The sequence below is a fragment of the Clinocottus analis genome, unplaced genomic scaffold (assembly GCF_023055335.1).
Source record: "Clinocottus analis isolate CAN_PGR_092001 unplaced genomic scaffold, fCliAna1.0.p SCAF_2, whole genome shotgun sequence".
Lineage (NCBI taxonomy): Eukaryota > Metazoa > Chordata > Actinopteri > Perciformes > Cottidae > Clinocottus > Clinocottus analis.
The window spans coordinates 6109817-6132608 of record NW_027175931.1 but is presented as its reverse complement, the minus strand read 5'-3'; the positions used below and the strand labels follow the sequence as shown (position 1 = coordinate 6132608).

Below are 22792 nucleotides of genomic sequence, written 5' to 3'. Positions count from 1 at the left end.
ATGTGGCTTAATGTAATAATATACAACATATACATTGTTGTCTTACATTTTGTATAAAAAATAATCTGAATCTACAGAGTATCCACAAAAGCGATTGAATAAATGTTGTTGAGTAGAATTATAAAGTAGCATGAAATGGTTATCAAGTAAAGTATCAGAAAATTGCTTTTCCATTACTTAAGTATGTAGTTAGTTACATTACAATATAGGAAATGGGCATTATAAACTTACAATGATAATCATTAACTGACTATTTAATTGTGTCTTTCGTCATTTGAGGACTTGTTTGATGGTTTTACAAAATTGATAATGCCAATTGGCAACCGTTGCGTGTGACGTCATGTGCAGAACTCACAATCCTGGTGAAAAAAGGGGGCGGCCGTTTGATCTCTGCGCTGTGTGCAATTTAAATTACATGTTTTTTTTAATTTTATTTTTACGCGTGGATTCATGCATCGTTTCAACACTTGACATCCATAAAATAATGTTTATATTGCGAGCCATCGGGCCAAAGACAACGTTTTGTCTTTTGTTGAAAGTGCTCCTCCCCACCCCCTTTTTCCTGTGTTACTCCGCTGTGGCGGAAGTAAGTCGTATCGCTCGGGCCTCATCCTTCCAATGGCGACTGCAAACAGGCTGAATAGAAAGCGGGAGCAACCGTGGAGGGGGTCAGAGCCGTGTAACCGAAATTAAATAAATATATCGTAGTCTCTGTAGTCACAAAGTTAGCTTAAAAATTGTTTCGCCTCTCCAAATCACGGCCGATTCAATGGCCAAAAATCGGAACATTTCGCTCCTTGAGTCGGGTAAGCCGCAGAAAGTAAACCCGATTGATCGCTTGATTTCCAACGATATCGCTCGCGCTAATTGATACCCTAACTGCTTTTTCCTGACGGTTAACGTCTCCACTGTTCAATTTCAGAGCTCTATTACTTGATTTCTCGTTTCCTCACAACGGGTCCGTGTCGGAGAGCGGCCGAGGTGAGCTGGTGGTCTTCTGACTAGTAACACTGTCTGGTATTTCAAAGTAGTTTGACTAGCTAGTTTATAACGGAGTTAATAGAGGCAATCTAATCTGAATATTTCAATCCACTGCAGGTTCTGGCGAGCGAACTACAGGACTATCAGGTGTGTATCCCGGCTGCCTCTGCTGCTGTTTAACCGTGGACGTTAGCTGGTTTCCGTCGGTTTTGGCTGAGTCTGGGCATTAAACTTGTCCACTTTTTTTAATACTTCTGGACGTCTCACTCGTTTGACATCACCCGGCTTTTTTTTAATCAGCTCACTATGTATGCATGCTAGTGCTTTCTGTGGCGACTCCGCTTTACCAAACTGTGTTTTCGACAGCTCTTACCGGGGAGATTGGACTGGCTGGGGAACGAGCACCCGAGAACATATGAAAATGTGGTGAGATTTAACTTTAACTTCGTATCTGTTATTAAGCTCATTGTCGGCGGGTTGTTTTTGTCTTGTGACAGGGGGGGGGGGACTCGGTGTCCATGCTCTGTTCTTGTTTACGGTCTTTGTTCTTTTTTCTGCTGGACTACCGTTGGATTATCTCGATTTGGACCGGTGGACATGGTCGCAAGTCGTTCCTGCGAACTTAATTCGTCAGAGTGAACCGTGTGGTCGTTCAGAAAACTGTATTTGGATAGAGGGTTTAATATTATTTAGCCCCGACTGTTGTACTGCAGAAAGGGTGGGTAGTTCGGCTTCTCACAAAGTCGAGACGGCTCCACTAGCCAATCAGAGGCCGAGATTCGCTGTCTCTGCGTTATTTAGCTTGTGACCTGCGCTGTTATTGGTCCATAAAGAGAGAATACACGCCTCTCGGAATATGAGTCGAGAAGCACACGAAATCACCAAACTACCCTGTACAACATTTATTCTTGCTAAATAGTTTAGGCCGTCTACAGTCCCTGGTATATTACCTACAACTAAAGACCACACATTGTCATAAATATAGTAGAATTTAGCTACCTACATAAGTCTCAAATCAAGATTGGTTTCTTTTTTGCTAGTTTTCATATGAGGCAAACGTAACCAGACTGATCAGCAAAACATTCTGCAAAAAAACATCTGCATTAGGGAGACTAACAAATGTTCTCATTATTGATAAATGTGTTGTGTGTTTATTGAAATAAAATACATCAGAAAGCAGTGAGATTTGTCGATCACAAGTTCTGACAGCCGCAGATGACATCTTCAAAGTACTTGATTTTACAACAGAGCAGCAAATGCTGTCATTTAAGATGGTTGTTTGGCATTTTAGTCACCTAGTTGATTATGAGAATTGTTGTTTATTTGAACAATTGTTGTATCCAGTGTCATACCACTACTTAGTGTCTTTTTTTTCTTTTTCTTTGACTTGTCAGGTTGCAGCCAACACACATATTGCACCAGACCATTTGCTACAGATATGCAAGCAGATTGGACCAATTCTTGACAAAGAAGTGCCATCATGTGTCCCAGGTGTATACTCTCTCCTGGGGTCTGGAAAGCAGTCAATGCTTAGGACTACAAAAGGTACATCATCTTCAAGCCGCATCCATAGTAATGTACTACGTATTGGTAACTCTACATGCCTCTTACAGTGATAAACTATTTGTTTTGTTTCTCAGACTGCGACAATGTGCGATATAACGCTTCATCATATGCAGCCCTTCACCGGGGCAGACCACCAGAGAGGCCTTTCAACTGCAAGAAACCTCCACACCTAGGTAAGTCCTGTCTCACTCAATATTGCTCTGGTGTGTTTTTTTTTCTTCAATAAATTAAGTGGACAAATAGATGTGCTTGATAAATATTTGGCATGTCCCCAATAACCCTGCATGTTTTGTGTGCTGACAAGTCTTGAGCTTGTTAAAAAGTCTTAAGAATTCAAAATTATTATTCAAGAAGTATGGTCATACGCTTTAAATCACTGGCTATTCCTCTTTACCCCGACTGTTCTGTTTTTAGTAGAAAGCATTTTGTGAGGCTGTTGTCAAATAACAGTTTGGTGCGCTGCCATGACTTTGCCAGATTGGTCGCCTTGATGCGGTCTGTTACCCCGCAGTGCTAGTTGTTATTAACATGACAATTATTGATTGTAAGCCATCACGTCAAGAGATTTGCAAGGAATCATTAGTACGTTTCCAATGCTTTACTTGCTTGTTTCTTTACCATTTAAAATTTGCTGTGACAGTAATCTATAGCACGGTGCTGCAAATAATCATTACATCTTTTTTCTCATTGTCTTCTCTTTAAAACCTGTCTTGGTCTTTTTATTTTTAAGAAATGCTGTTGTAAGTTACTCACTGTTGATTAGTCTATCAAAAGGACATGCTCTACAAAAGGGCCTCCTGAAACGCTTTAAACAACTTCCTATTGAGGCAGTGAGAACTTATACATCTGTGTATATGTTTAAAAACGTAACTTTACTTAAAAAAGGTGTATCGGAAGACGATGCATTTACATGCTTGGTTAAGACCAAGAATAGCAGCTTCTTATATTTCCATATATTCACTCCCATATCACAATTAGAGTAATTGTATCCCATACCCACATATTTGTGGTATGGCATACAACAAAAAGTCCGGTTACAGCTCTGTAATTTTCAATACTTTTTTCTGATGATTGGCATCTTTTCCTCAACAGTGAAGGTCCATCGAGGACGAGAGCTAACGGGAGCGCAGCGCTTCAGCTCCATCAATCCTGTCAGCAACTATGAGCACATGCGCCTGCATAGGCGGATCCTGGGGCATCTGTCTGCAGTGTATTGTATTGCATTTGATCGCACCGGTCTCAGGATCTTCACAGTAAGATGGAACTTGTTGACATATTGCACTACTTAGAAATATACCCCTACTCAATGTGTGATGACAGTGACTTTAATTTTGCCTTTGCTCTTCTGAAACACTGAACAATATCCTCAAGTAGAAGTTGGTATTTTTCTTTGTCAGGGCTCAGATGACTGTCTGGTGAAGATTTGGTCTTCCTTTGATGGAAGGCTTCATTCGACGTTGCGAGGACACTCTGCAGAGATCACAGACTTGGCGGTTAATTATGAGAACACACTAATTGCTGCGGGAAGCTGTGACAAGACCATCCGTGTGTGGTGCCTTCGTACTTGTGCCCCTGCGGCTGTGCTGCAGGGGCACAGTGGATCTATTACCTCCCTACAGGTAAAAAGATCTCCGTCATGATAATATACTGGCTTTTTAAGAAATGCCAATGTATCAAAATTGTCGAATAAGATAATTAAGTGTCTATAACTTTGTAATATTATCAGAACCATTTATTGCCATGTATGTTTTCACATACAAGGAGTTAGTCCTGGCGGGAGGTGCATAACATTAAACAACAGAGTGCAAGAATGGGAGCATGAAATATACAATTAAATCTAAAATAGAATATAAAAGACACAGACGACAAAACAGATAACAGTACTTAAGGTGAAATGTAATGTTAAAGGGACAAGTCTAATGGTAAAGTGACAAGTGTATTTAAGGCCCGGTAGAAAATTGTCTCAGTGTGCCTGTGATGGATGTATTATTTATTTTAATGCACCTAAAATATTGGGTGGCAGTATATGTTTTTACTGCATTCACAAAGGCCTATTTATATCTTTCATTTATTCTTTTTATTGCTATTACAACTTCCCATTGTCAAGTGTAAAATCTTTACTGCAATATTTACATCATGCTGGGTGGATGGAAACATACTTCCTGTTATCATTGTTGTTACACTCTGGTCTGGTTCATGGGGGTGTAATATTTAACCCTCAACGTATAATCTATTTTTTGACTATAATATCCTTTGAGTGGTTTAGATGGCTGATGAATGTCTTGTGTTCTCAGTTCTCACCGTTTGCCAAGGGCTCAAAGCGTTTCATGCTGTCCACTGGAACTGATGCTACTGTCTGCTTCTGGCAGTGGGATGTCAACAGCTCCAACTTTAGGTGAGTGCTGCTTTACATGTGATTTAAAAATTAGGACATTCTCAAATATTCAGTTGTAGTGATTAAATAAATAAAAGCCTGTGAGAAACATGCACATCAGAACAAATAAATGTGTTCCATGTGGTTAATTCATTTAGGTTTTAAATGTTTTGCTCTTGTAATCACTACTTCCTAAGCAGTGCACATCCATACACACTTAACAGACATGACAGCTAAGACTGAAAATAGTATATTAATGATTTTAAAGGCAACATTGACATTGCTGAGCAAACAGTGTAACATGGTAAACTGCAGGCTGTTGTGTTGCTGTACATGGCAGTTATTTTCATGGAAATCAGCAGTAGAGCTACTGCAAATGTTGGAAGACCAGTCAAACTGGTTGACAGTCTTTTTCTGTCCCAACACTGGCTTCTATATTGGTAATATAACTACATTCATAGCTGCTTTACTTTGACCTGCAATTATCTAGTTTTATTCCAAGCAACCAGGTAAAAGTAGTAGAAAAAAAAGTAGAATACTGACTTGAACAAAATAGGGTTTGAGCGATCTTTATTTCCTTCAAAGTGTGTTGATGAGTCTCACCTGACAAAGGAATGTGAGACCGGCACCTTGCCTGACTGTTAGTCACTTCCGTCATCCTGAAGTTGAAATGCCAGTTAGATTGGATGAAACTTAAACATGCTTAATTTTTAATTTTAAGAATATGCCCATTTAACACAAGATGTAAAGGTGAGGACTGGAGCTAGTGCTGTACATTTATTAAATTGCTGGTTGCCATTGGACATGTGCAGGCAAACGATGTGGGCAAACGGTCAAGACAATTCTTTAAATCCTTTTTTGAATGTCCCCTGCAACCTGATATTGTGTATTTTACTGTGCACTTCACTTTTTCAGTAAAATGCCCTTTTCCTGCCAGTAAAATATAGTCACTTGTCCTGTTCTGAATACAATTTAATAAAACAATTTGTTTCTATCCTTCAAGTGATCGGCCACACAAATTCATAGAGCGGCCGAGACCAGGAGTTCAGACTGTGTGTTCCTCATTCAGTCCAGGTAATTAGTCATTTTAGGTTGACTGTTATGTCGAATACAAATACTGTGTCATATTGAATGTTTGTACTCTTTGTTTATCTAACGTGTGTGTATATATGCTACTTCATGTGTTAAAGCATACTTGAACCTTCATAGAATTATCATCCAGCTAGCAAATATTTAAACAACCTTTTTTTTCCAGGTGGGATGTTCTTAGCAACAGGAAGTACTGACGATGTCATCCGAATATATTACTTGGGAGGCGGAAGTCCAGAAAAGATATCAGAGCTCCATGAGCACACGGTGAGAACCCTCTCAAAAGCCAAACAGAAAATATAGACACACAAATCTGCATTATATGGTTAAAGGTATTAAACAATCAACAATTACATGATACAATTACTCATGATTACTCTCCATATTTCTGCTCTTGGTTCAGGACAAAGTTGATAGCATCCAATTCAGCCACTCGGGTGAAAGGTACAGTAGAATCATTGTTTATTTATTTTTTCATAGTAGATGTACATTTAACAGTGTATGAAGTGACAGTTCATGGTTTGGTGCTGTCTGTCTCAGGTTTGTGAGTGGAAGCCGAGATGGAACGGCACGGATCTGGAAGCTCCATCTGCGTCAGCAGTGGAGGTGCCTCCTGCTCAACATGTCTGCCACTCTTCCAGGGTAAGGAGCTCTTTGCTGTCGTACACCAGTGGTGTATTCGTAATGTAGATTCCTTTTGACGTGTCCTCAATATCTATGTCTCAAGAAGAAATAGTGAGACAAGGATGGGCACTTTCTAAGCATTAGGATATGCAAGAACAAGATTTTCTGTAGGAAAGTATTTGGAAGATTAGCTGTATTAGGCAGAATCATTTGCTCCATTGGTCGCCTCAAGGAGCTGTTGGAGCATGTACAAGTAAACCAGGTGCTAATGTAAGCTGAGGAATTCATTTTTGAATGTTTTATTTATTCACTTGTCGGATTGTATTAGTCTTAGCACAGACGACTCGCCTGTTTTGTAAAGCAGTTAACAGATCGGGAAGACGTTTCTTCCCCCTATTTACTGAAATATATTGTTTTTTTGTGTGTAACATCATTAATTCTGGATTTTAAAAAATGGGGATTTCTCAAATATTTACCAGCGCTATATATATATATATATATATATATATATATATATATATATATATATATATATATATATATATATATATATATACACCTTATTGCTGAATTGTAGGTAAATGAAAGTGGTCCAATCTGCCTGATAACACATAAAACTAACTAAATAGATTTAATCTGAGGAGAGTGAAAATACTGGTGGGAGTAACAAAAGAAACAGGTTAGACACTTTGTTGGTACTCTCTGTTGTCATGCTTTATGGAGCAAATCACATGCTGGATCCTTGACATTGTATCTGTCTAGCAAAGCAATTTTCTCGACAGTTTGTTCAGAGTCAAACTTGGAATGACTCCAAACATTCAGACTTTATTTCACATTCAGTCATACAGAATCCGCACAAGCATAATATATTTGTGCGACTACAGTACATCAATGCAATATAGATATCAGCCAATCAATACTTTCAGCTAACGTCACTGTTTTTGGAATGCAAGTCACCAAAATAGTGCTTGCCACCCAGAGCTTATCTGTCTGCCATGAGAGGACATATAAAGGAGCTTCACTGGCAGTTTTCTACAATTGGCTCGTATGTTAAAAGTATTTTCAAATTTAGTGGCCAAAAATACAAGAATGTTTTTCATCGGTCTGTTGTCTCACCATCTCCAGTACATGTATTTAGTTTGGTACTGTGTGTTAAATTAAAAAGAGAGAGCGATGGATCCAAGGGACTGTCAAGCAACTTCTAATTGTTGCTAAGCAGTTAGAGCCTGAATTACACAACCTCTGCTCCACCAAGTAACCTGGAAAGAAGACAGGCTGCCCAAAAAAAGAGAAACAATGTCAATTGCATCATTCACACAGATAGGGGAATGAAACAAACGCACAGAAGGAAAGGGGAATGAGAGAGAGAGAGAGAGAGAGAGAGAGAGAGAGAGAGAGAGAGAGAGAGAGAGAGAGAGAGAGAGAGAGAGAGAGAGAGAGAGAGAGAGAGAGAGAGAGAGAGAGAGAGAGAGAGAGAGAGAGAGAGAGAGAGAGAGAGAGAGAGAGAGAGAGAGAGAGAGAGAGAGAGAGAGAGAGAGAGAGACTGAATCTCCTGGAGGATGAAAACCAGATCCAACATGTGGAATGAGGCAGCTACAGCCAGGAGAGAGAGAGTGAGGTCTGTGCAATGTTAGAGATTTAGATATTGTGAAAGAGAAAATACATAGAATAATGTTGTGAAAGGAGAACAGGTAGCAACATGCGTATTGCAACAGGAAACAAGGAGAAAATATATATTTTTTAAATGCCGCATCAGTTACAAGCAACTCATTATTGAATTATCATTTGTTCTGTCATGAATCAACTGTATATACATAAGATAGTATGCTTTAAGAGTTGCATCACATAGTGTCTGACATGTTATGTTTTTTTTCTCTCTCAGTGTTGAACCAATGAGTGAAGAGGAAAGCTACTTCAAACCCAAAGTCACCATGGTAGCGTGGGATCGCCATGATAATACAGTCATCACAGCAGTTAACAACCATCTCCTCAAAGTGTGGAACTCCTACACAGGACAGCTGCTACATATCCTAAAAGTAATTGTGCACAGTGTTGTGTGAAGTGGATATTGCAACCACCTCATTTGACGTCCAAAAATGAACTCTTTTAAAAATCAGAGACTAACTTGAACGTTGTTTTCAGGGCCATGAGGCTGAAGTGTTTGTCTTGGAGCCGCACCCTTTTGACCCTAGGATCATCCTATCTGCCGGCCATGATGGGAATGTCTTCATATGGGATCTGCTCCGAGGAACAAACACACAGCACTACTTTAATATGGTACACTGAGCACTATGAGAACATGACATTTGCATGATGGTAAACGGTTATGCAGCGCAACGAACAAACACTTTTTTTCCCTTTTTTTTTTAACCTTCCATCTACTTATGTGCTGTTCGACTGCCGCATTATTTTTTTATATTTTTTTCTCTGCACAAAGTTTGTTTTAAGTTGTTTTAAGGTCCTGCAGGATCTGAAAAGAAAATTTCCATGGCTAATGACTTTCTGTACCTGGGGTGATTTTGTGTTTCTCATCCAGATTGAGGGCCAGGGTCATGGAGCCGTTTTCGACTGCAAATTCACCCCTGATGGGCATCGTTTTGCTTGCACAGACTCCCATGGCCATCTGCTCATCTTTGGCTTCGGCAGTTCCAAGCCATATGAGAAGGCAAGGATACATCTCATTTTAGTCTCGACACAAACAATTGTAGCCAGATTGTAAAATAAAGCTATTGCAATGCCGTTTTTGGGGATACCTGTTTTTTATTTGATAAATACACAGCATAGCATTTTCCAGCAGTTATAGCCCTTGAATTTGAACACTTTTCAAATCTTACTGTATAGTCTAACATTGGACATCCCGAAATAAGCATGTGTGTGTTTGAATAATCCTACAAAATATACACATAACCAAAGCTGCAGGGTGAAGTCGTACCTTAATCTTCCTCATTCTCCCGGCCGCCACGCAGCTTCCAGACCAGGTATTCTTCCACACAGACTACCGACCGCTGATCCGGGACACCAACGGCTTTGTGCTGGATGAGCAGACACAGCAGGCACCCCATCTCATGCCCCCATCTTTCTTGGTGGATGTGGATGGAAACCCCCATCCACCAAGGTAGACATGATGACCTATCAGTTATACACCAGCCTTTCAGTCTGTAGTTATTACCTAGGAATCGGGTGTTTAAACGTTTGTCCTCTGCAAATTCTCGATGCTCCAGGCCGTCATGATAAGCAATAATAAGTAGGGTTGTGCAAGTAAAAATGTTGGTTTGACTTAAAGCTGGTAACAATCAGACATCTGTGTTGAATATAAATGTATGCAATGTTTTTAATGTTAACATTTTCTAAATGTCTTTTCTTGATAATTCAGGTACCAGCGTTTAGTCCCGGGCAGGGAGAACATTTCTGCTGAACACCTGGTCCCTCAGCTGGGATATGTAGCCACTAGTAAGCAGACCTTCAATTGATTGTAACAAAAAAAGTCATTTTTGATATATCTAAATGACAAATTTTCATTTTCACTGCTTTGTCAGCTAACTAGATTAAAGATCATCTAAACCATATATTCTATGTCTTCAGAAGCCACAGTAAGTGTTTAACGAGTGTTAACCTCTGCTACATTCCACTTATGGTATTTTTGTTTGATGGTGCCTTCAGGTGATGGCGAGGTTGTGGAGCAGGTGATCAGCCAGCAGACTGCAGAGCACGATGAAGTTGCAGTTAGGCGCAGCACCCTTTTGGACGAGGCCATCCGAAATCTCCAGCAACAACAAGACCGGCAGGGCCCGGTTGGGACAGAGTTGGCGGCGGTGGCGGAAGCAAGATCAGAAGGGCAAGCTGAGCCACAGGGCCTCGCCTTGGCACCAGCACCAAGCACGCCACGTAGAGGTATCAATACACCACCAGTGTTTGATCGGATTCTTTCAGCATATTGATCCAGTGAGCCGTTGGATGCTAGCAATGTGATGCATCTCTCATTGCAGTGTCTGTGAATGATCGAGCAGACGTGCAGTCACCGCCTAATGTAGGTCTGCGCCGCAGCGGACAGGTGGAGGGTGTCCGGCAGATGCACCAGAATGCTCCTCGCAGCCAGATGGCCACAGAGCGAGACCTGCAGGCCTGGAGACGCAGGGTGGTGGTGCCTGAGGTGGCATTCAGCAGCTACAGGTACTAGAGAAAACAATATTAGCATCACTATCCGCTCGTGAAGACGGGGCATGTGTGTGCCTGCTTTGTCTGTCCTGTTGTGGTGTTTTGTATTGGTTTATATTTATGTTTCTAACTGGAAATGTGTTTTTGGTGTCTCCATTTTAGATTACATTAATATTTAAATAATACTCAATATAATTCAACACACACATCCATGTTAAAAACATACAGGACACAGTAACAGAGAGTGGTTTACACACCTGAGATTTTACAGTATATATTTTACTTCACATTTTGTGGCTGTTCCACTTAAACTTCATACATCATGGATTTTTCATTTTAGACTCCAGGAGCGCATTCGAGCAGCCAGAGGAGATGAGGAGGTGATTCTGTATAATGCAAAGAAGAGACGCATTATCTACAGCAGCTGTCGAGTAGGTTTCCATGTCAGAAGTCTTCATATATATATATATATATATATATATATATATATATATATATATATATATATATATATATATATATAAAAATCAAAGATTGAAATAATTGCTGTTTTTTTCATTTATTTCTTCATTCACAACTGTTTCTGTACAAATCTGCACTGGTTTTGAGTCGGAATCTGTCCCCTCAGGATGATTCGGATGATGAGCCTCACACTGGGAAGCGAGCACATGGCCGCAGCGACACGCTGGAATTCCTTGACTTGTCATGTGAAGAGGGAGAGGAGACGGCAAGTTCAGAGGTACACACTGAGGTATCGCATTCTTCGCTCTCCTGTGACATTGCTGAAGAAAATGTCATCGGCGAGCACCTGTGGTCTTTTCGGGGGGATTGTAAGCAACTTCCTTTATTTTAATCTACTCAGGAAAATGAATTGGATGGCAGTGAAATCGATTCCTCCAATGATGAGGAAGAGTGGAAAAGTGACAGCTCAAGGTATAACGTTTATAGATCGAGACTATCCTATTGGGGAGTCATCCTTAGAATTTGTTTTAACTTGTTTAGAGTGCCAGATAAAAGGGTTTTCCTAAATCACAAAAAAAATTATGATATAGATGGTAAAGTTTTGTCTTTCATGTTAAAATGTTGTATTACTCCTTTGTGTTGTCTTAGGTGGCAATCCCCACCCATCTGGTACCCCAAGCAGGTTAAAACAAATAATTTAACTAAGTTTTTCTGCCCGTTTTCATATATGTAACTTAAACTTGTAATCGTCACCGCTTTTGATTGGACAGCCACACGTCCAGCGAGTACTCGGACTGGACGGCAGACGCTGGAATCAACCTGAAGCCCTCCACCCCCTTGTCGTCACGACGTAAACGAGTGCAGCGCAGAATCAGCAGCTCTGAAGACGAGGAGGAGGGGAATGACAATGAGGAGGAGGAGAAGCAGCAGCAGCAGCAGCAGCAGCAGCAGCAGCCGCCGCCGCCGCAGCAGCACAGTGATGAGGAGGAAAAATCTGGCAAGAAAAGCAAAGGGAAGTCCAAGAAGGCAAAGTACAAGTCACCCAGGGTAAGTTCTTGAACGCAGTGTGTACAATATACACAGTGGCCAACCTAATCCTAACGTCTCGCTGAGTCCTAAGTAGTTGCTCATGGCCCAGACTCTGCTTCTGTCAGGGAGAAAACATAAAAATTAATTTGGTCAGATATACGATGTAACAAGGCTCATATTTACCCCCAACCTTTTTTTTTTTTTTTTACATCTTCAGCGTCCAAAGGTCAGGCCATCCATCAACAGAGAAGTGTCCAATGAGTTCAGACCTTCTCCATGGATCACTGATGTCATTCCCAGGAAGTCTCCTTTTGTTCCCCAAATGGGTGACGAGGTATGCATTTTACCTTCAGAGAGGCACTTTCCAAGAGCATGAAAAAAAGATATACTGCAAAGTTGGGAAGATTGGGGAATCATTTAGATGTCAGAAGTATTGACAGTGCAGATTGTTCTTTAATATGCAGCAGCTGTAGAGATATGTTGGTGGTTTAACAGGATGCCATGATCACGATCTTGTTTCTCATCTTGTGGGAAAGTTGCTGTCTAAGCTCTGAACCTCTTGTCTCTTCAGGTGATCTACTTTCGGCAGGGACACGAGGCCTACATCGAGGCGGTGAGCCGAAGTGAACTGTACCCCATAAACTTAGAAAAACAGCCCTGGAAGAAAATGGAGCTGCGGGTAAGACTAGAGCAAATGTTCTTGTTAAAAGAGCTTGAAAGAATGCACAGAAATCTGAGGAACGTCCTTTACAAAATCTCACTGACGTTATAAAAAAAAAAGAGCTGTTGGATACAGATTTTTTAATTTAAAAAAATATATAAATCTAGACAACCATTATTTTCCGTTTTGTTTTGAAAATGTCTTCTAGGACCAAGAGTTTGTGAAGATCACTGGGATCAAATACGAAGTCTGCCCTCCAACGCTGTGCTGTCTGAAGCTGACTCTCATTGACCACGGCACTGGCAAAATATCAGACAAGTCGTTTTCTGTCAAGTAAGCAGCTCAGTTTTGCACACACTACATATTGTGGCATTTCTTACACCAATTAGTAACCCAACAGGAATTTGGCATTTAACCTGACTGTACAAAATATGGAGGTTATGATTCTAAATGGTATTTTTGGCTTGACAAGTTGGCTGAATTTCTGGTACTGTAATTTATTTGTTCAAATCAATGTAATTCATCAATATAATTTAGCATCAGTTTTACAAAGTCTTGAAAGTTTATTGCAGTGTTCTCAAAGCGGGGTCCGGGCGCTCTGTTAAAGGTTTTTAGATTTGTTCAGGACAACTTTGTATCTATCACATCTAGAATCTAACAATTAGAATCTGCAAATATGTTTAATAGTATTCACAGGGCACCTCATGTGATTAGAAATTATTCTCCATGTCTGTTTTATGCAGCATATTTTCACGGGGGTTAAGCAAAGTCTGCATTGTACTTTAATTTACTGACATTATCTATCAGATATGATATGAGCGCTCTGTGAAACCAATCCAAAAATGATGCTAGGTACTTAATAAATTACGGACATGGCAGATTCTCACAGGATTCAAATCAAACACAACATCAGCAATTAATAAAAATTACTAGACATCCCCAGGTAATTCTAGTCCTGTGCGAATGTGGGTAGAGACCATAGAAGGGTAAAAAATAGGCAATTGTAATTTATTCCAAAGAACATGCACTGAGACAAGACGTCTGGTTTATCGTACTTCTGCAGGAAAGTGACGTATACATTTCTCCCACAGGTATCACGACATGCCAGATGTGATAGATTTCCTTGTGTTGAGGCAAAGTTATGACGAGGCGCTTCGTAGAAACTGGCAACCAAGTAAGTTTGTGCAACTTGTTTGCTAGGATGGTAAATCCTCGCTTTAAAGAAGGGTAGCATCCTCTCCATATCTGTTTCAAACGCAGAGAAAATGTGCTCCCAAGTAGACTACATTCCAAACTAAGTACTGTTTACTCTACCGATTTCTTCTGAATTTCTGCATCGATATAGACAATGTGGATTTTTTTTCTCCTCCTCCTTAATCGATTTAACATATCTTCCTGTGCAGATGACCGGTTTCGCTCAGTGATAGACGATGCCTGGTGGTCTGGTAGCATCGTCTGTCAGGAGCCCTACCAGGCTGAATACCCTGACAGTCTCTTCCAGTGCTTCAAAGTCAGGTGGGAAAACATTGTGATACGGTTGGTGGAGATATGGTGGTTGTGTGCACCACTATCAATTCAAAATATCACCTAGTTTCTAGGATGCACTGCTTTTTGATATCGTCAGTCTGGGACTAGTCTGTTTGCCCCCTAGTGGTTATTAACATTGTTTTTGTTAATAAGTAAAACTAGTATATGTTAAAGTAATTGCAAACTTAAACATGTTTTTTTTTTTTTTTTTTAAATTTTTTTAAGCTCTAAACTTAATAAGACTTTACTGAAAAAAAATACAATTCTGGATTTTATGGTTGAAAATGCCTCAAAAACATCATCTGCGGTTTTAAGTCATCCGTAATGTAGGTTACATTTTGGGAATAGAGTACTGTAACCACTGTGTAGCATTGCTATCGCAGCACAGCTCATTTGGTGGTTCAGCTCGCTAATCCAACCATATTATCATGCTAACGTTACACTGGTTACAGTAAATAAAAGATTCTGTTATCAGTACACTACAGACAATTCTGGAGACGGTGTGTAAGGGTTCGAGCTGACTGAATTCTGGCAAAGTAGTCTCATAGTGGCGGGGAGGGAGGCGGAGGGCTGCAATTCTTGTGATATTTTTGGTCTGATGAACAGTGGATCGACCAAATTGTGAGCCTCATGCCGTATTGCCAAGTGACTGTGACTTGACTTTGGTGTGTTTTCATCAGATGGGACAACGGGGAAACAGAGAAACTGAGTCCTTGGGATGTCGAACCTATTCCAGATAATGGTAATTTTGACTTTTTATCAGCTTACTTCTGTCACATCCACGCATGAACACAGAACTGATGTCTGTTCACAAAGTGGGGTTAATGGGGTCAATGCATATTGAATCTGTGCAGCTCAACAGCCAGAGACCGAAGGAGGTGGTATCCCTGTGACTGCAGATGAAATGAGTGAGCTGATGTACAAGCCTCTGCCTGAGGAGTGGGGGGAAAGGAGCAGAGACACAGAGTGTGAGCGCATCATCGCCGGCATCGACCAGCTCATCACTGTTGGTGTGTATGCACGTGAACAAGCTCTTTATTGCTTGCTGTCAATCGCACACTTCTACTTTCACACATCTTGTCCCAATCCACTCACATCATCTATAGGTTCCTTTTTAACTGCAAAATAATTTCTTCCCAATCGTGCTTACCCACCTTCTTACTGTTTCTGCTATAGAAATTGCAGCTCCCTTCTCTGGTCCTGTGGACTTAGTCCAGTATCCCACTTACTGCACTGTAATCGCATATCCCACTGACCTGGGCACCATCAGACTGCGACTCAGGAACAGATTCTACAGGTCAGTCCCACCGGTCTTTCTCCCTCCCTACTACCAAAGTGAAGGCATGGAAGTATTTGCACAGCTGACTGACTGTTGACCCAGCTCTCTCCTTGAAATGACTTTAGCTGTTCAAATTTAAATAATTGATGTTTTGTTTTGTTTGTGGAGACACTGTATTTACTCACCTCTGGTGATCCACAGGCACCTCTCAGCATTAATTTGGGATGCCAGGTATATTGCACATAACGCCCGCACTTTCAATGAGCCGAGAAGCAAGATTGCCCACTCTGCCAAGCTCATCACAAATGTCCTCCAGAAATTTGTCAAGTACGTTTTACTCTGTTCAGAGCTGTGTTGTGATAATCTACATCACATGATTATACCCAAATAGCAGGCACAGTGTCATTGAAATATGTTGTCTTGCATACTAAATTGACACATTCGTCCTACTTTTTCCAGTAATCCCAGCTGCACAGATATCATGGAGATTTACAATGCTGTTGAGGAAATGGATGATGATGATGAGGTGAGTCTGATTAAATCAGCTGGAGTCTTCAGTATAGTATTTGTTTGCTCTACCATGCACTGCTGGTAAATTCTAATTTCAGTAATCCTAAATTAGTTACAATTGATTGTCAGAAAGATATCGTTCCATTTTTAGTAATTCATCTATGGGCACCTTTGCAACTGAAAAGGGAATCTGGTTATTAATCAAACAAATATCAAACATATTTCATTGTTGCTTCCAGGAAGAGGATACAGAAGCACCAGGAACGTCTTCTGGGCACAGACTGCGCCAGGTAAATAGATGAGATAGGATAGAATAAATAAGAAAGGACTTTGACATTTGATTGATTAACATTATTTTTTATTTCATCATCAGTCTGAAACACATGACTGTTTTGTTAGAATTCTGTTGCAGAGTTCGGGTTAATGATTAAATATCAGCAGAAGGCATGCATTACATGTCCTGATGATTTCCTCCCTTTCTCCTCGATATTGCAGCGTGCTGCAGAGGTAGTGCCTGACAGAGACGCCTGGAAGGAGCAGTGCAAGTATCTACTTAACTACGTATTTGAGTGTGAGGACTCGGAGCCGTTCAGACAGCCTGTGAACCCTCAGAACTATCCAGTGAGTTAACGCGACAAACGAAGGGCAATTCGTTCAATATCTTTATGGTTTCTGTTCCAGTGTTTTTATAGGAGTCTAAATCATGTTTTGTTTGCTTATTCAGGACTACCATGACATCATTGATACACCAATGGACTTTGATACAGTGAAAAGGACCTTGTTTGAAGACCGCTATGAAAACCCTGTAGAGCTTTGCAAAGACACCCGGCTAATATTTGCAAATGCTAAAGCCTACACACCCAATAAACGCTCCAAGGTAAGTGGGGGTAATCGAAGACATGTCACGATAACTGCTGTTTTAATGCTTGACATAATCATATAAATGTCATGAATTAATTTAATATAATATTCTTTGGGTACATCATTTTTGATTAATTTTATGTATATCTTTTATGTTTGAGCTTATCTTACTTTACTTTTTTGTTCTAGATTTACAGTATGACCTTGAGGATGTCTGCCTTTTTCGAGGAGAAAATCCGAACAATCATATCTGAGTACAAAACTGCCATCAAAAGCAGCGACAGGCTCCGCCGCAGTCAAAGATTCCGCAAGAAAATGCAGCAGCAGGATCAGTCCAACGCCTCATCAAGGTCTGTTTTGACAAATGCTTTCAATAATCTGATAGAAACATGTCTCGGGTGTCGTCAAAGCAATCCAGGACGTTTAGACTTTTCTGTTCATGTTCCATGTCTGATAAAAGTTGCATTTCTTTTTTCACTCAAGTCAAAGGAAAGCTGCTGTAAAAACTCAGGAAAAAGTGGAGTCGACATCGGTGACCAAATCTACCTCAGCCAAAGTGTCTGTTCCTGAGAGAGCCAGGAGGAGTCGAAGGAGCAGCTTAGGTCACAGCTCCTCGGACGATGACTCCGGCTCCAAAGCTGCTTCATCAACTCCAGGTATAAAATAAACTTTTCCTCTTTGTCGGTTCCTTATTATCTTAATAATAATAGTAACTTTATTGATATAGCACCTTTCAAAAACAAAGTTTAGAAAGTGCATAACGTCCTTACCGGTTTACAAAAAAAGGACCATACAAAACCAAACGTATAACTAAAAAGAGCAAATTGAATAGAAAACAAACAAATAAATATATTAAAGCAACAAAAACTGGGGAACAAAATAACTACATAAAAAGACGACATCACTTAACTGCTGCATTCTGGACTAGTTGGGGCTGGGAGATAGATTTTTGGTTTGTGCCTGAAAGGAGTGAGTTGCAGTAGTCAAGTCTGGAGAAAATTTGTGCATGAATTACTTTTTCCAGGTCAGACTGTGACAGTAAAGATTTGATTTTGGAGATGGTTCTTAATTGAAAGAAGCAGGACTGGATATTTGTTTACATCTGTGTTTCCAAGTTGAATTGAGTCAAAACGTTTCTGACAACAGGTTGTAGATCATCAGATAGGGAACTAAGGTCACTCTGAGTGAGACGGGTGTTATTGTTTGGGGAGTTGAACAGTATGACTTCTAATTTTGAGTTATTGATCTGAAAAAATGTGTGCCATTCAACAGTTAATGGCAAAGGGACAATCTAAGATAGCGGGTATAGAAGGTATGTCTGTGTGTCATCTGCATAGCAATGAAAAGATGTGCTGTGTCATAGGAAGATTTGGCTTATTGTAGGTCACCTTGATAAAGAAATCTGCCAAAGTAATGTTATAAAATGTATTTCAGAGTCTGACAGTGAGAGCGAACTAAGTGAGTCTGAGGAGGAGAAACGTCCTGGATCATCAAAGCACCATCAACTCAGACGGAAAGCAAGAGTTACTCGAAGCAACCGTGCCAAGCAAAGAAAACATGGTCAGAAGTTAACATATTCATGTTCAAATCCAGTTTTCAATCATGCTGCGTTTTAGTTGGACATTCATATGTTGAATCTGTGCATTGTTGTTGCCAGTTGCAGAGAGCGATAGTGAAGAAGAAGAGGAGGAGGAGGAGGAAGAAGAAGAGGAAGATAGTGAAGGCGAGGATGGAGAGATGTCCTCCCAGTCTTCACGTCGCCGCTACCCCAGCAGGAGCAAGAACAGCCGGAGCACACGGCTGACCAGAAATAGTGCCGGTGCAGACAGGAAGCGCACAGGTAAACACAACGCCAACTTTCTTAGGCCTCATTCTTCGCGAACCACAAACATCTCTTGGCATAATTTTAAACCTCACTCCGCAATGGCTTGTTTTCAGAAGGCAGAGCAGAGATGAACGGTCACAGCGGCAGATCGTCTCGCGGAGAGAGACGTCGCCACCGGGACTCCAACAGAGCAGCGTCACAGAGCTCGGAAAGAGAAGAGGAGGTCACGGTTCGCAGGTCACTTAAGAGAAAGACGGCGAGGGCGGCTGTGAATAAGATGAAACTCCTTGAAGCATTGGACGAGGACTTCGAGGAGCAGGATGAGGAGGAAAAGCCAAAAAGGAGCAGCAGTCGCCTTCGCCACACAGTCCGGACAAGCAAGCGCACTGCAGTGATCCAGAGCAGCTCAGATTCTGATGAACAGCCATCGAGACGGGGTATGCAAATTATCTTCTTAGTACTTTTATTATACAATCCAAAATGTTAACCATGTTGTTTTAATTTAGAAAGAGTTCACGCAGCTGACAGGATACATTTTCTAAATTCTGACCTTGTTTCTCTAGCTTCTCAGACAATTAAGGAATCAGGTTGCGAATCCAAGGACGGGGAGGATAGCAAAGACAGTGATGCTTCATCCTCCTCCCAGAATCTGCAGAATGGAGACTCAAGGTCAAAAAAACAGAGGATGTCAAGACAAGCTGCGAAGACTAAAGGAAATGGTGAGAAATGTCCTCAACGATCATTATTAGTTTTGGATTTCTTGTTGACTTTTTCTTTGAATTGTGATGAAAGATTATCTAATAGTTGGATTCCCCCCCTCTTTTCCTCTGCAGATACTTTGTCCCATGTGAATGGACACAGTGCAAAACATCCCAAGTCTGACAGCAACTCTGAGCAGGAGGAAGCTGCAGAGGACAGTTCTGGAGAAGCTGAAGTTTCTGTGTCTACGAAACCCTCAAGAAGCAAACCAACCACTCAAGCCAGGAAAAAGAGGATTACAAGTGAGGAGGAGGAAGAGCAGGAGGAAGAAGAAGAAGAGGACGACGACGATGACGACGACACTGTACGCAGGACCACGCGACACAAACCTCTCGTCAGCTCTGATGAAGAGGAGAAGGTCAACAGCTCTCAGAAACACCCACACCAAAATGGAAGAAATGTGGAGGAAGCAATTCACAAGGACTCTAAGAAAAAGTGTAAAGTTTCACCGTCAAAAAGCCAAGATAAACAAAAATCTGCCTCAACTACTAAACTGGATGGTGCTGAATCAGAGGAACTCAGTGATTCTCCAAAGAGATCCAGCCCGCGCAAGAAAAGACTGAAAAAAGATGAAGAACGCAAAGTCGAAAGCAATCACTCCAGTGAGGAGTCGGAGGCTGAAATCAAGTCCAAGAGGCCAACGAGAAACAAGATGAAATCGAAGCGGCCTCGTGGCGTCACCTCCGCTTCAGAAAGTTCTGAGCAGAACTACAAACCCAAGAGGAAGGCGAGGAGGAAATGCTCCACCGGCTCGTCAGACGAAGGGTCGCATAATTCCGACAATACATCGAATAGACGGCGGAATCTCAGAGCCCTCCCGAAAAAGAAATACATCAGTGACAACTCTCTCTCTGAAGAAGACGCTGCTTCTGCAAGCAAGCGTAAACAGGGAAACGGTAACAAAACAGCCACAGCATTGAGGGAAGACAGGTATAATACGAGGGAGTTGAACAGAACCTCACCTAATGAAGCCAGGAATCCGCTGTCTTCCAGCAGAAAACGCATTTACACCTCAGACTCTGAAGATGAGGAGGGGGATGAAACGGAGGAGCCAGTGTCCAAGAACAATAGAAACAGCAAGTCGGGCACCTCAAAGCGTCCCAAAAGGGAATCCAAACAAAAGAACGATAACCGCGAAGAGGAAGACGCCTCTTCCGGGTCCGATTCCAGTGACGAAGCCCAGCAGCAAGGCGTTGATCGTTCAAGGAGCAGGAAGAATGCGAGGAGGCCAAAACACAAACGGAAGGAAAGCTACAGCAGCAGCAATCACAGTTCGGACTCGGAAAGCCAGCATGCGTCTTCAGCCTCTGAAAACTCTTTTGCAAGCGGTCCAAAAAGGAGTCATAGACGGTCTGCGGTTAGGGGAAAGACGGCCAGCCACCAGCTACGGCAGCAACGCCGACAGTCCGCTTCAGAGGAGGAAGAAGAAGAAGAGGAGGAAGAGGAGTACAGCGACGAGTTGCGCAGCAAATCGCAGAAAAAGACGCGTGTGAACACTCGTAACCGGGGGAAGCGGACAGTTAATTATCACGACAGCGAGTAAAGGACGTAGCAGCAGGAAAAATGGAGGAGGGACGGACATTAACTGGAGACCTTTAGAGACACTTGATGGCCACGTTATGGTAGTAGCACTGGAGTCCTCGAGAAAAAAATGCTGTGAATCTGTTTCATTCAGGGATATTTATATTTTCTATGAAAAACATGTTTATAGATGTAATACAAATTCAAGCATTTGAAAAGCTGGTTTTCACAAGGATACAGAGCAAAACGCCACCTCCCATACTGCTTGTTGTGATCTGGCCAGCAGAGTAAACCATTCTGGGGAATCTTGTCCGCTTGGGTGCTATCTAATATACCTCTGTTAAATGGCTTGCACTAAGATACACTGTAATGAGGTATTTCATACACTAGTTTTTGCATTAGAAACTCAGGGGTCAAATAAGTTTACTGTAGTCTCAGACATGCAGTTGTTTCATTGAGCTAAAGTAAGGACAAGAAACGATTCCAGGTTGGCAGATGTCCAAGCACACTCACTGGGACAAAACAAATTCATGTTCAGACTTTGACTACAGCACTCCTCTGTAAATCCACACACTTAATGCTTGACTGTATTATGAGTTGATATGAGCCAAATGAACGAAATTGTATTCTCCCCCACCATACCATTTCATTCTTTTTCTATTAATTAGTTTTGTGTTTTCTAGTGAATAGATGTAAATAGTTAATTGATAATAACATTGTCCGAAAGGTTTGTTGATCAGTCATTATCAAAACGTTAATTTAAATTTGAGCTTTATTTTTTTTTCTCTTTTTTTTTTTTTTACATTTAACTACATTGTCTTGCCATATGTCACAAATTGGTACCTTTTTGCCAAGTACATGAAAACAAAAGTACTGCAAAGTAACTGTGATTTCTCATATTGGGAAGACCTTTTTATTGTTGTCCTGTGTTATCTACTTTCAGTATTAAATTGATTTTCAGAGATGACTTAAGACATTTTGCCAGTCACATGGTTTAGTTTTGTGTATGGGGAGGTTTCTAAATACAGTCGCTTTATGACATTTTGCTTAATGTTTTTCATACTACACCTTTAATAAATCGGTTTCACAGGAAAACTGTTAATGCAATGTGGTTGTGGAGTGCAATGAATGAGTTATTCCTCATATTAATAAAGACATCATTTCAAGATGTATTCTGTGTTTGACCTTAATCTTAGCCATCGACAATGAATATTCAGTTATATAAATTCCATCCGTCTCGCTCAGTTTGATCTTTGCAGGCATAAACTAAAAAAGACGGTAAGTAAAGCAATAACATGTAAAGGTAATATTTGTGACATCTGTCTCGTAGAGGCCTAATTCAAATGTGGCACATTAGCCAAGCTCAAGATGAAAATACTGTATTTCTGCCTCAAAGGAGTTTGTCGAGACTTAAAGGAATAGTTCACTATTTTGAATAAATATGGTCCAATAAAACATTGTCAGTTTAAGCTCCGTTCACTACTCTATTTTTAAAACTTATTTGGGTTTAGATTGTATAGAGACAATCATCTTGCATGTCATCCCTGCTTCATGGCAAACGTACATTAG

General features: G+C 40.9%; 1 protein-coding gene across 2 annotated transcripts; it reads left to right on the top strand.

The window, feature by feature from the left end:
- The first annotated feature begins 587 nt into the window (after positions 1–587).
- brwd1 (bromodomain and WD repeat domain containing 1) lies at positions 588–22395 on the top strand. Of its 2 annotated transcripts, XM_068584282.1 has the most exons (44): positions 588–806; positions 923–981; positions 1099–1128; positions 1348–1407; positions 2376–2526; positions 2622–2720; positions 3640–3800; positions 3945–4166; positions 4842–4942; positions 5925–5995; positions 6177–6277; positions 6414–6454; positions 6551–6652; positions 8517–8670; positions 8777–8911; positions 9171–9299; positions 9601–9749; positions 10008–10084; positions 10295–10525; positions 10621–10804; positions 11130–11220; positions 11418–11528; positions 11652–11722; positions 12022–12298; positions 12498–12614; positions 12852–12959; positions 13150–13274; positions 14033–14115; positions 14345–14456; positions 15149–15210; positions 15323–15478; positions 15645–15765; positions 15949–16074; positions 16207–16273; positions 16497–16547; positions 16753–16878; positions 16982–17134; positions 17308–17468; positions 17602–17774; positions 18553–18678; positions 18776–18958; positions 19057–19380; positions 19507–19662; positions 19777–22395. In XM_068584282.1, exons 1-44 carry the CDS (start codon positions 770–772, stop codon positions 21243–21245), a joined length of 6843 nt encoding a protein of 2280 aa, XP_068440383.1. In that variant the 5' UTR covers positions 588–769; the 3' UTR covers positions 21246–22395. The 2 variants fall into 2 exon arrangements, with proteins under 2 accessions (XP_068440383.1, XP_068440384.1); XM_068584283.1 differs by lacking the exons at positions 12498–12614; positions 12852–12959; positions 13150–13274; ... (15 more) ...; positions 19507–19662; positions 19777–22395 and adding an exon at positions 11900–11933 and having other exon boundaries at positions 12022–12235.
- Positions 22396–22792: the final 397 nt, after the last annotated feature.